Source organism: Microchirus variegatus, assembly GCF_963457635.1.
Source record: "Microchirus variegatus genome assembly, chromosome: 3".
Classification (NCBI taxonomy): Eukaryota; Metazoa; Chordata; class Actinopteri; order Pleuronectiformes; family Soleidae; genus Microchirus; species Microchirus variegatus.
This window is the reverse complement of record NC_139804.1, coordinates 16977918-16991880: the sequence shown is the minus strand read 5'-3', so window position 1 is coordinate 16991880 and position 13963 is coordinate 16977918. Positions and strand designations below refer to the sequence as shown.

General features: G+C 39.1%; 1 protein-coding gene across 1 annotated transcript in view; it reads right to left on the bottom strand.

The window, feature by feature from the left end:
* The window catches only part of LOC310924804 (solute carrier family 12 member 9), a gene marked incomplete at its 5' end in the record, with an annotated part of 92269 nt that overhangs the window by 26027 nt on the left and 52279 nt on the right, over window positions 1–13963 (bottom strand). Inside the window, one exon of the mRNA XM_083886642.1 lies at window positions 6127–6251. Within this exon, the coding sequence (XP_083742768.1) occupies window positions 6127–6251 (125 nt within the window). The remainder of the gene's footprint in view (window positions 1–6126; window positions 6252–13963) is intronic.

Here is a 13963-nt window from a genome sequence, read left to right as displayed (position 1 = left end):
GCTGATCTTGAAAAAGGCTTCTGATCTGAAGTGAAGCAGTGCTCCTTTATGCTCAGCCGTCATCAACTCATACCATTTCATTAACAGATAATGATCCTCTAACACCCCATTTTTTCTCATCTGTCCACACACAGCTGATGATCCATCTGGATTTTTACACAACCCAATCTCATTTAATAACACAGTGTTGTCAAATCACTATGACTCATATTTCGACAAAAGCACAAGGTCGAGCAGAGGGCGAAGCTTTTGTTTTTAAATAATAATGGTTCGGTTGGTAAATGTGCACATTGTTACAAAAACATTGAGGGTGGTCTTTCATAATGCAGCGGTAATCAGATGGCACCAAGCTGCTGAAAGTAAATACGCCTTTGACTCTGAAGCTGCTGAAAGTAAATATGTCATTGAATCTGTTGTTACTTTTCAGGCTGACCTAAGGTCATTGTCTGGACATGACAGAGTTCTGCAGTTAAGTTTGTTGAACTCGATCTTTTATCTTTTTTGACAGAGATTTGCTGATAAGATGTAAAAAAAAAATACTCTTAGTATAGTTGAATCTGAAAGTTCCACTTTCATTTCCCTACATAATTCACAACGTAATGTGCAACACAAACGGGGCCTGCTGCAGCTTCATTTGTGTCATTAGTGATAGGGATGGGCATGATTATTTGATTATTAACTTGATTATACAAAGGCAAACTCATGTTGTGACTATTTGTATATTAAAAAGAGACAAAACAGATGTTTTCTCAATTATTGCATTCATAAATACAATTATTTCTACTCCATTGGCTGTACCTAATTTATGGTACAGTTTTTATCACAGGGTGGCAGCAGCAGCAAGCAATTACTGCACGTGTTTGCAGATGTGATGAAATTTACAAGATGTCTTGAATGCATCTTGGCGACTCCTCTAAGCTCAACACGCTTCAGATTCTGCAGAAGTGATGACATTCATCTTCCCTGAAGATCCCTGACTTTTATGTGGGAATTTGCCAATCACAATCTTAGTTTCAGTGGGGACCAAAGCAGGTGTGCGCTACTTGAACTCCAGTTTACAACGACACTTGTCAGTGTGCAAAATATAAACGCTCTGGTATCAAACAATCTGTTTGTAAAGACGAGACATGTTCACTATTCTGTTATAACAGCATGTTGCACACAAACACAGCAATGGTTTAGCTAAAGCCCACTCGTTCCCTATCTCTCTCCTGCAGCCTGGACTGCAGGAGTCTGCTCTTCTGCCTATTCCTCTGCATCTCTCTAAACTTAAGCCAGGAAGACTATTTATTTTACTGACAGTACAAAAATGGTTAGCTGTGCAACTAATCAAGGAGAAATTAAGCATTGGATCTCGACTTGGTATTGGCAAATACTCAGTAGTAAAAGCATCGGAATTAGATTGGGGCCAAAAAACTTAATCAGGACATGCCTGCCTGTGGTTCCCAGAGTTTGTAATCTGCAGAATGGGAGGCAGAACCTTCTGTTACCAGACTCCTCTCCTGTGGAACCAGCTCCCAAATGACTCCCAATGATCAGGTGGTGGACACTATCTATATTTAAAGTTAGATTTAAAACCTTCCTTTTTGATAAAGGTTATTAGTTATGCTGCTATAGACCTAGACTGCTGGTGGGATTCCTGTGGTGCACTCAGACTCACTCTCTCACACAGGGTATGAATATGACTTTATTATATGTCATTAACCTTGTTCTTTCTCTCCCTAGTTTGTGTATGTCCTTCCTCCCCCCCCTCTCTCTGTGTCCTCATGTTGCATGTTGCAGGATCCAGATCTAGTTTCAAGGCTATTATTATTATTATGAGCTGCATTATAATTATTATTATGCTACAAAGTCGATATCAGCATCATTTTTATTATCAACAATCTCTGCTGCTGGTTATATAAATGGAATTGTAGTTCTATAAACATGTCATCACTGACGTAACTGTCCTGTATAAACTTATAACTTGATAAAATTGTTGTATATCTACTCCTGATCTCTTGCTTCTGTCTATACCTGGCCTCATGTCCTTTCTCTCCCCCCTCCTCTCCTCTTAACCGCAGCCAGTTATTGTCCAAATGCCTCACCTTAACCATGCAACAACTTAATTATTGGCCCTAAACTCAAACCATTCCAAAGAAATTAGGTTCTGCCTCATTGGGACCAGGTTTTGGTCTCCATGAGAACTGCTTTGCATGGTCAGTGTTTAGGCCAGACAAGGTCCTAAATAGGTAACAAATACAAGTACACACACACACACACACACACACACACACACACACACACACACACACACACACACACACACACACACAAAAATTGTCCAATAGGCGGACAAACTCACACATCAATGATCAGGGAAAGAAAATATCACCCAGCTTGACTTTGATCTCACATAAATTGAAAACTGTCCACAAATTACACTGCACTCTATATTTTCTCTGTGCAAACACACACACACACACACACACACACACACACACACACACACACACTCTTAACAAGCAGACATCTTTTCCGCTACATCATAATTCCAATCCCTCCCTTTCCACAACAGCGAATTTAAGGGAAAGGGAAATATTTCTGCTAAATTAGTTATGCTAATTACAGAGCAGTTCTCAGGGGGAGAGATGGCGCTAAATGGCTTTTAATTATTTTCGCCTGGAAAGAGACATGGGAGAGAGCCAGGCAGAGAGCAAAGTGAAAGCAGCAGAGAGCATCGGCAAAAAATATATATATATAAATAAATAAAAACACAAACAACTGGTGTTAAAATTTGCCCGGTGACAAAGCAACAATGAACTAACAGCATTAACAACTCGGGGTGAAGAGAGTGAAGGCTCAAAGCAGGCGGCCGGCCAGACAACAAGCAGCCTTATCAGCTCGGTGGGCCCTCGGTCGCCTGGCCAACAGGGAGAGGAGAGATGGACGGTGGGAAAAGTTTAGCGGTTAACTTTGTGTCCTGTAGCCTTTTGCCAGCGGTCACGCGGCGATAAGGAGGCCTGAGCAGATAGCACACAGCAGTGTGCACAGAGAGCACCAGAGGAAACACTGGGCACTCTGACTGAGCTGGACACTGAGCTGGCAGAGTTATTTACTCTCTCACACACACACACACCCACACACACTCTTCAACAACAATTCCTAACTGAAGTATACAGCATAAACTGGTGTTGACAGTGCACTCTTGTGGTATTCTAAGTTGATGCAGTCACAATTTCAAAGTTTATTTTAAAAGCTGCACACAAAGCTTGTAGAACATAACAACAACAACAACAACAATAATAATAATAATAATAATAACTAACAGAATAACTACCATACTTTTTTTTCTATTTCTCAGGTTGATTATTTAAAAATGTCTGAACCAAAATCCAGACAATGTTGTGAACGACTAGGATATGATCTCACAACTTTTTCCCGGGGAGCAAGTTGCTTAAAATGGAAGCAACAGCTGAATCGAAAGACATCTATCCTTTGGTGGCTGCTGTTCGATGTATAGAAAAGCTGCTATATGTCGCTTCTCTGTCTGCTTCTAGTGTGCCAGGGGTTTGTGATTAGACTGTGTCAGAATAACAAACCCTTTCAGAACTTTCAGAGAAGTTAGTCAGAGTCCAGTATGTGACTGTGTAGTGGTCAAATGTGCTGAGGAAATCAGCACTACACATTATTTTATTGTTGGTCCTTAAAGGTGCATTATGTAATAAATCTAAAGCAACTGGCCATAAAATCCTCCTAATGTCACAGAGACTCAGGAATAATGTTCATATAACAAACTGAACTCACCAACAACAACAGTACAGCTAAAGTATTTGCATTAAAAATGTTTTTTTGGCAGACCGCAAATCATGTTTATGTTTTGAAATCATGTTTTGGCATGTGGCGCCACCTACCGCCGTCTACCAATCATTGCAGTCAGTAGAGTCTAAGCTGCCGAGCAACGACAGGTTGCCAGTTACGTCAGAAAACGAAACCTAAAAGACCTCGGTATTTTGAATTTGAATGTAGTAACCGTTTTTGGCCACATTCTTACATATGGCACCTTTAAAATGTAACAACGTCACATGGTAAAATCCTCTAATATTATGCTTTTCACAAATTAAATTAAATTGGGTTTAATTTATAATTGATTTCTTGTTGCAGTCCTAATTTGTATTAGAAATATTTGCTGTTGTGGGTTAAATTTCAGGCTCTGTCAGTTTACATGCCGATGTGTCCTTCGGGATGACCCTTAACCCCATGTTGCTCCTGACGGTTGTCCTGACCCATGTGTAATGGGTGAATGGCAAAAGTGCAGTGTAAAGCCGCTTTTTGTGGTGATCAAGACTAGAAAAGTGCTATTTATATATATACAGATCATTTACTATATATTGCTCAGCCCTAATGACCACTTGTTTCTTTTATTCTATGGCTCCACAAGTGACTTGGCCCTGTAATGAGACATAAACATTGAAAGCAATGGAAACCTAGTGTCACCTCTGTACAGCCACTCTTTTTGATACATGATAAAGTTGTATATTGTTGTTCAATAATGGTAAGGGAGACAACATGACATTCAGAGAAGTCGTAGCAAAATGAGCATACAGCACAAGGTATGAGACAAATTGTTTAGCCATAATTTGGAGGAGGTTAAATAAAATTCTATATCAAGTAAAGGAAGCAGCTTTGGTCAAATCACATCGTCCTATAAGGTGAGTCATTCCTCATCTCCATGTCGATGCCCTAAGTGGGGTATTCAGTCCTCATACTGCTCTGAGAGACTAAAACAAGACTTTGACTGGAGTCACTTCAATCCACTTATCATCTGACTAACTGTTCTAACTGAAGCACATTTCCCCAAAAAATCCATTGTGCACTGAATCAATATTACCAAAATAAATTGGAGAGTGTCTTTGTTTTCCAGACGTGCAGTATGTTTACACATTTTTTATTTTTATTTTTTTTTTACCACTGATGTGTCCTTGATGTGCAAAGCCGCAAACGTTCTCACACGCCTGTCCACTCATTTCCGACGAACACTGCAGAAGAATACGTATAAGAGCAAATGCAGCGCTGGAGGCAATCTGCCATAACAATAAAGTGATACATGGTGTTTTTTAAGTGTTTCTCTCCTCTGTAAACAAATACAAACAGTAGCAGTTATCATGTTTGATATGTATTTCACAGCCTGTGGAGGAATTCAATCAAGAGAGGTATGTCTTTAAAAAAAATATAGAAATAAAGTACAATGCAATACAAGTTATTGGATTTATATGGATAGTTTTGGGAATTAAAGATTTGGATGACAATGTGTTTTCTGTGCGACACCAACAGAAAATATGGAATATCTCATAAAAAAGCTGCAGCATGAAATGAATATCAAAACATCAGGTCGTATTAATGTCATGATGTAATCATCAAGCAACAAACACACACACACACACAGTCCATCCTCATGGTATGCTACTGTGCAATGAAAACGGCTTAAGGGAGCTTTTATAAATGTCCAAGGAATACAAACTACACACAAAAACTAGTTGTTATATCTTCGTGAGGACACATCATAGACATAATGCATTCCCAAGCCCTTTACCATAACCTTAACCATCACAACTAAGTGCCTTATCCCAACCCTAACCCAAACCCAATTCTTACTCTAACCATGAAACCACGTCTTAACCCTGAAAAAGCCCTTTCAAGCTGTGGAGCACAGACTGGGATTGGTTAGTATGTTTTTTGGACCTCACAACTATATAAATACAAGTACACACACATACACAAAAATAAACACTAGATTTATATCAGTAAGCATCTCCACACAATTTTTCTCTCACATTGAGTTCAGTCTCCACACGCAGTTTTACTGCTAGTCCCTCTTCAATATGGGGCAATAAGGAGTGGCCAGTTTTTATGCCTTTTAATTAGTACTCTGTTGCCATAGCAGCGTCCAGTTGGCGAGCGACCACCTACTTACGCTCATACACAAACAGTGACAGATGTATGAAAAAGGGCCGTTTGCGTGTGTGCATGAAATGTGGAACATAAAGTCACATGACCAGATGTTGGCCATCGGCCTTTATTAAAACTAAAGAGCTCTTAGTGTGTCTTATGTGTGTGTGTGTGTGTGTGAGAGAGAGAGTGTGGTACCTGAAATTAGGTGCAGAGGCCCATTCCAAAGCGAGGCAGGCTAGATCCACAGCAGCATACACCAAGAGGAAGAAAATGGTCACAATGCTGGCGATGGTGTTGAGTTTTCCTGAGAACAACACCAGCTGGAAAAGAAAGAACAAAAAAATGAGGAGGGAAGAGAAGCAGGGATACATAATGTACATTTCCAGCAAGAAACTGTGATAATGATGGACAGAAAAGAGCATTTAAATGCCTTTTTAGAGAACTTTTCTGTGTCTACTTTCCACAGCTGTAAATGTACATCGAAAGGATGTAATGTGTGTCTTGATGATTTTTTTCATTCTTAAAATGTTTTACCTTCAAAGAAAGCTTTATAAATGACCTCTACTCCTTTCTTCTCTCTCTTAAAATCCATAATTCATGAATGACATTTACACAGTAAAATCTGTTTTATACAGTAAATGTGTGCTGGAGGTTTCACATTTTTACTGTGCAATTCTGTAAATCTCATACTGGACACATATCATTCTCTATGCAATGACCAAGATGGCAATTAACATGGCAGATGTTGAACAAGGAGTCACAGAGAGGCTGAGCTGAGTAGATACAGTACAACATGAGCAGGGCAGTAAAGGAAATATTGCATTTCACCTGTTTGCAGATAACTTGTGATGAATAATAGACAGATTAAGGGGCAATAATAAATGGTTAATTTATATAAAATGATGATTGTATCTCTATTGTTGTTTGTTAGCAGAACCTCTTTGTTTTTATTTGTTGCTTCTCATCATGATGGGGTCTTTCCTATCGGAAGATCATAAAGTAGTTATTTTAACGATATATTATTTGAACATCCAGTGAAACCAGCTCTTTTATTTTTGACGGAAATAAATCCTGCGACAAAATGCCATCATTTCTACCACTTTTAAGAATAATTATAAAGGATATAAGGAGGTAATGAGGTAAAAATGGCCTTGAATACTTTTTATTATACTTTTATACTGTGATTTCTTCATGACATGAGTGATGATATATTATATCAATGGGGAATATATTCATAATTAAGATAGCACATTTTTGGAAATATTACTTCACCACACAAAGTGGGAGTGAAGTATTGTTTTTAGTGGCTCTGTGTGTCTGTCTGTTTATGCTTCCGCACTTGCACTTGGCAATATGAACAACAGAGGCCGCCAGAGGCCATCTCTGATTGCCTTGTTATATTTTGCAAGACATGTTGACCGTGACCTCTGTACGATCAGCTCCTAAGGTTAATCATCTGAAGATACTCTCCTAAGCAATAATGCCACCAAGTTTGAGAATTGATCCATGATTTGGTGTATTTTGTGCCCACACACACACACTCAAACACACACCCACACACACAGGTGGCACCTATGTAGTGCAGGGGTGTCAAACTCAATTACAGAGGGGGCAAACATTTAAACTGTGTCCAAGTCAAGGGCCAGACTAGGTCAAATAATATGATTAGCTTAAATACAGAAACAAACCAGGGATTACATTTGAAGTTAAAGATGTTAAAAAGTATTAGTCAAAGCAATTGATTCCTTTACCTAGACATACTTTTTTGACAATGTTATATACACATCAGCTCAGTACTCACACACTCATAAGAACATAAATGCAGAAGAGCTGTAACTATTGTTGAAATGTATTGATGTTACCAATGACATCAGCAGTATAGCAATGCAATGTCCATTGTCTCACCTGAGACACCTGTCTCTGCTGTATTGCAGTAGAACAGCACATACAGGCCTATAGTCATGCACTGTATCTTAGCCAATAATGTGCTGTATTCAATATTTTTTACTCCACATATAAAGTTAAACGAGAGGGAGCAAAACACAAATGAGAGACTGAGCGCCCTTAGAACCCCCCTCTGGCTCTGTGTTTTCAAAGTCCACAATTAATTTCTTTAATTATTTTACGGGTGAGGTAACTTGATAAGTGTCAGTGGAGGAGCAGAAAGACATATTATCACTCGGGCCGCATACAATTGCAGGCCAGATGAGACCCACTGGCCTTTGACACACGTGATGTAGAGGGTAAAAATGAAAAAATGGACAGAGATGATGAGCTTGTGATCAAACCACCAGTGCATAGTGAAATTATAGGATTGTTGACAGCATTTGCAGGAAGATAAAAAAAAAATGGATTCAAATGAATTAAAATTCAAAACATAGGCGCTTTAAGTAACTTCTTATCAAGACCACAGGTCCTAAGATTAAAGAGCTTAAGTCCACTTTGGTCGCTGGAAACCTCATGAAGATTTTTCTTTCTGTTAGATATGCTTATCTTTCTATGCTGTAGCTGGGAGGTGACATTAAGGATAAGTTTAACCAACATCTAGGGAGTGATACAGTGAAAAAATAAAACTGTTCTACATTTTCCTGGGGACACTTGAATGACCACAGGTGCTCCCCTGACTCCACTTTGGGAGCGCTGATTTCACTTGTAATTAAGATGGTATCTCGGTGTTCTCGCAGCCTACAGCTGCCATGCAACGATTTGGCCCAGTTGAGTAACACTTAGAATCTGTAGTGCCCAATTAAGAGGGCGGAACAACTAATAACCCTGACAGCACTTTAATGTATGTGATTTGGCCTCACTCTGACTGAGGAGTGCTAGGTGACTGCTAATAGAGAAAGTGAGAGTTGACCCCATTATAAGTGCTGCTCCACTTCATGCTTTCCGACACCACAACGTGGCTGCGTGTGCTGGATACTACATTACTGTGAAAGACAGAAGTGACAGCAGTAGGACATTTTACCACTTCAAATGCAGTACAACCTGGTAAAGATGAACTACAAATAATATCAATATGTTTATGATACAGAAAGATTAGGTATTGTTCATATAATAAACTGGGTATAAAAAAAAGTGGATGTAATCTTCCAGTTCTCCCGAGGATGCTAATATGGAGGTAAAAATGTATATTATATCCCTTGGCTGCAAAAAACAACTACATATGAATGGAAGGCAAATTAGATTTTACTACTCCAAAAATTCTATTCTTTGAAAAATATTCAAATATTTTAACTTCAGCATGTGAGCTAGTATAAGAAATGCTGGGTTTATATGGAATTTGTTTGATTTGTGTCAATATTTTCAAAATACACTGATTAGTTCTTTGCGCCTGCTGATTGGTTACTGCATTTTGGAGTGACAGCTCTATGGAATTCGCTGTCTGTCTGGAACTTGCTGCCCAAGTTTTCCCATCGACATCTGACAAATTAATTGTAAATATCTAACATCTGTCAGATTATGAACGTCAGATACTTACAATTATTATGACGGATGTCAACAAGGAACGAGTCGGCGGGCAGCTTCCTAAGGCACGCCCGCAAAAAAAAAACCATGGCGCAAAGAACAAGTAAGGGAGAGCAAAGAACAAGTGCATTTTCAAACAATGAAATATATATAATAAATATTTTTTAATGATTAAATCTTTATTTTTCGCTTCTTGAATAGCATTGTTTGATTTGTGAAAAGTGCTGTTTGAAAATACTGACACAACTCTAATTCCATAGGTTCACAGCATGTTGAGTAAAGTTCATCACTTCTTCAAGGTGCATTCAAGAAATGTCATCACTTCTGCAAACACACATGCAGTGCATCAACTAAATGATTGTTGCCACCTTGTGATACTTAGATGCACCACAGATTAGCGAGTCATTATAGTTGAAATAGTGCAATCACTGAGAAAACACTTGTATTTCGAATAGTCACAGTAACTGATCAACTTGAACAAGGAAGTGAATCATCGAATATTCATGCCCAACGCTACTTCATTTAACGTCAGTAAACATTCTCCTGAGGAGTTAATGGTCTCAATGACTAGTTTCAGCTCTTCAATAGCACAACTTTGTGAATTATTTCCACATTTAGGTAAAAAACAGACAAGGCAACACTTGTGTGACTGACAGCTGGTAAAAGCATGCACAATGTTGATGTGAATGCTGATCAGCATTGTGTAGGCCAAGTAGCAATCTGAGAGGCTTCAAAACAAAAGTTCAAATTCTGATGAATGACTTTTATATTACTATTATTTTAAAGCAGTAGTACGTAACATTTAAAAGCAACATTGAATGTCTGTTACAAGCAAACCACAGTTCACACAATTCTGATTAAGCCCATCAGCTCCACAAGGCTCTCTGTTGCTCAGTATAGCCATGTTTAGATCACGTCGCCCGGGCTACATTCCCATGCTGCCCAAAGGAAGTATTTTGTTTAATGTGAAGACAGATGGAGGAAACAAGTCATCATAGGAACCAGGTTAAAGAGCTCACTAAATTTAACTAAAACACACTTTACGTAAAAAAATAGCTGCAGGTAATGGGGGTAAAAAAAAGTTACAAATACTGAACTTTATAAATGTGAGGACATGCAGAGTGCCGTGATGTTTCTGAGATGTTTCTGCTGCTGCTAACAGAACTGCAGTGCTCATGCAGCATCCTGGCAATAACACTGATAACACTTGACTGAGGGTAACAATTATTATCAATAAATGTGTAGTTACTAATTCTTCAAAAAGTACTCCAAAGTACCAATTTAGATTCTGAAGAACCAGTGCAGATAAGTATCAGGATTGTATCAGAACCGGTACCATAGCATTGTCGATAACATTTTAATAAGTAAATAAAATGCATTCTCAAGAAACAATAAAGATGGTATCAGTATCAATATGTAGCATCAGTATCATAGCAGTATTGATACAGTTTTAATGATAGCCTCAATAGAAGCATCGATAAGTATCGTTATCAATAAGAATTACTGGTATCAGTGTCAGCCTCAGTAACATCCTAACGATACCCATCCCTAGTAAACACAGCATAGATGTAGAATCATTGTTTTAATTAAGTTGTTTTAGTGAACATATATATATTTTCTCTTATAAAACATCAGGCAGACACAGAGCAACATTAGTGTCTGATTCAGGCCAGTATCAACTCCTAAGGGAAATATCTTCCTCATTATCTGACAAATGCTCAACAATGTCCACCAGCTTACGTGTTAACTTCCTCTGCCTGCTGTTTGGCTCTGAGCAGGAGGTGTACAGTGGATTTTGTTAAGAACTGCTGCCTGCTGTGACTGGAAATGAGGGTGATGAGAGCTCAGAGAGTGAACCAGAAGTGTGTGAAGCTGGAGAATGGAAAACCAAAACAAAAGAGAAAGTTAAAGAGTTCAATTAAGCTGTGTTTAAATACACAGTCTAGTTATTGTCCTCCTTGTAATACCTTTTTTTTTTATTAATACTGACAATTATCACCTACAAGATATTATATCCAGATCTACAGCCTGCTCATATGAAACTCAACAACATATTATTTTCTTTTCGTGCCAGCTGTTTCAGGTCTCATCCATACAGAAACAGAACTTCCCTATATATTGTTTTTTTCTGTATCACTCTTAAAACATTTTCCTGCATTGTTTGAGAAACTGGGGCCCACGGTTGGTGTAGTGGTTAGCACTATTGCCTTTGCAGCAAGAAGACCCAGGTTCCTGGGTTCGAGCCCCGTTTGGAACAACTTCGGAACAAGGGCCTTTCTGCAAGGAGTTTGCATGTTCTCCCCGTGTGTGTGTGGGTTTTCTCCGGGTTCTCCGGCTTCCTCCCACAGTCCAAAAACATGCGATATGGGGATTAGGTGGATTGGTCACTCTAAATTGACCGTAGGTGTGAGTGTGTGAGTGAATGGTTGTTTGTCTCTATATGTGGCCCTGTGATGGACTGGCGAACTGTCCAGGGTGTACCCCGCCTATCGCCCAATGTCTGCTGAGATAGGCACAGCACCCCCCGCGACCCTCTGGTGGAGGATGAAGTGGTAGATAATGGATGGATGGATGGATGTTTGAGAGACTGACTCAAATTTTCACAAAAAGGAACACATTCAAATCATCTCAACTTCTTTTTCATACAAATTCATGTACTTTTCAAAGTATTCATACAACTGGTTAAAGACAGCGACTCAGCATAGCTTCAGCTTATTCTTTTTTTTCATCTATTTATACAAATTCAAATGCTTCAAACAACACAATGCAGCGTATCTTCAGCTTGTGCGGTCAACCGCAATCTCCCTGCAATTTCTTCAGAATTGCCTTTTCTAGTTAAAATAATGCAATACAATTTGCAATGCCAATTTACTAAAAATACAAATCATTAAAAGTAGTCATGATTTAAAAACGGTGCTCTCATGGTAGATTGTGAGTTTACGCGAGAAAATGTTTTTGCCGGTCAATGTGGCTGTTAATATTTCAAAATTCTGGCCATGCGTATTTAATGCCAAACACACAGAATTCTTAAATAAGACACACGAAACAAGATACCCGCATGCGTACACACACACAGAAAAAAACCCTGCACTTAATGTTTTGATTTTAAATTGTTGAACAAACATTCCACAAAAATGTAAGCTGAGCAGGCAAAAATCTAATTATTATAAACTAAATGAGAAATAAACAAGGAATACCTTGCTAAATCAACCAGAAATACATTATGCAGAGTCTTTAAATTAAGACCACTTCACACACGTATCTCTTGCGTTAACTTCAAAATAAACAATGAAAATTAGCGAAATAAGTGTGACGTATGAAAACTCACGGCTCGTTCCAAATTAAACGATTCTCCATTTTTGCCAGTTTGCGTCGGTGTTTCCTTGTGTGTTCAGCTGCTTTTGTGAAATCAAAATTGTCCAAGTCTTTGTGACGACTTGCAATCCTCATCGACCTTGTCACTTTGTCCTTGGTGAGACTGCTTCTTTGGGCTGTTTCGATTCGGTTTTGGAGCGAGAATACGCGCTCTGCCGTCGCACAGACACAGGAATTATGGTGGCAATCTATGGAATCAGTATTGGGTCATAATCCAGCACACAAAACAATGACTTGTGAGCGATGTATGTGATTTCACACCATCACGTAGAGATTTGAATGCCTTGAGCTCAACACGAACTGCTCTCGCTCGCGGGAGAGGCAGCTTTGCTGCTTGAGGGTTAAAAAAAAAAGTTTCCGTGATTCATTTTCTGAGCTGAACAAACATGAATGTCACACAACACCTAAGGTCCATTATTTACAGTACTACAAAGTAGTCCTCAAACAACACACACAATTTTCATCCTCTAGTGGTAATCATCCTAAAAGTGAAGCTTAACTAACTTAAGTCAAGTTACAATAGTGGAAAACCTCCTAATCATTGCTCATATGTACCACACCGACCTACTTTATTGGAGGAATAAAAGGTCAGCATCACCATTAAACCTTTGTTCTACTGGACTGAATTAAACTTTTGTTGTGGATATTTCAATATCGTCTATTTCAAAGGCACTTTCTCAAGCTGTGCGGGAGCTGTCAAGAGTGATTGTGCAGAACAAAGCGGTAAGTGCTGCTGCACTGTACCTGGGAACAAACACAGATTGGAGACTTTCTCTCCAATTATCATATGCTTTATGATTGGCTGCTGAGAAACTCCACTGAAGTCGGAGCATATTTTCTGCAGCTCAAGGGCGTAGCGTTTATATTTATGGAGAGGTAAGAGCGGCAACTCTAACATCACTAAACTGGCGACCATGAAGCAGAAGTAAACTGAAGGGGAGAGAGAAGGGAGAAAAGGTAATGGTGGGGAACTGAGATTAATAATGTCATATTACTGAGAGGCGGCTAGAGAGAAAGAGGGAGAATGACATGAGACCAAACCAAGGGAGTAACGAGGATGGCGACGGGTACGGCGCGAGAGAGAGAGAGAGAGAGAGAGAGAGAGCGAGAGAAGAAGAGTGAAGAAGATGAGATACTGTAGAAGAAAGGAGAAGGATGCATGTGAGGGATCATCTCTGACCTCAGGCAG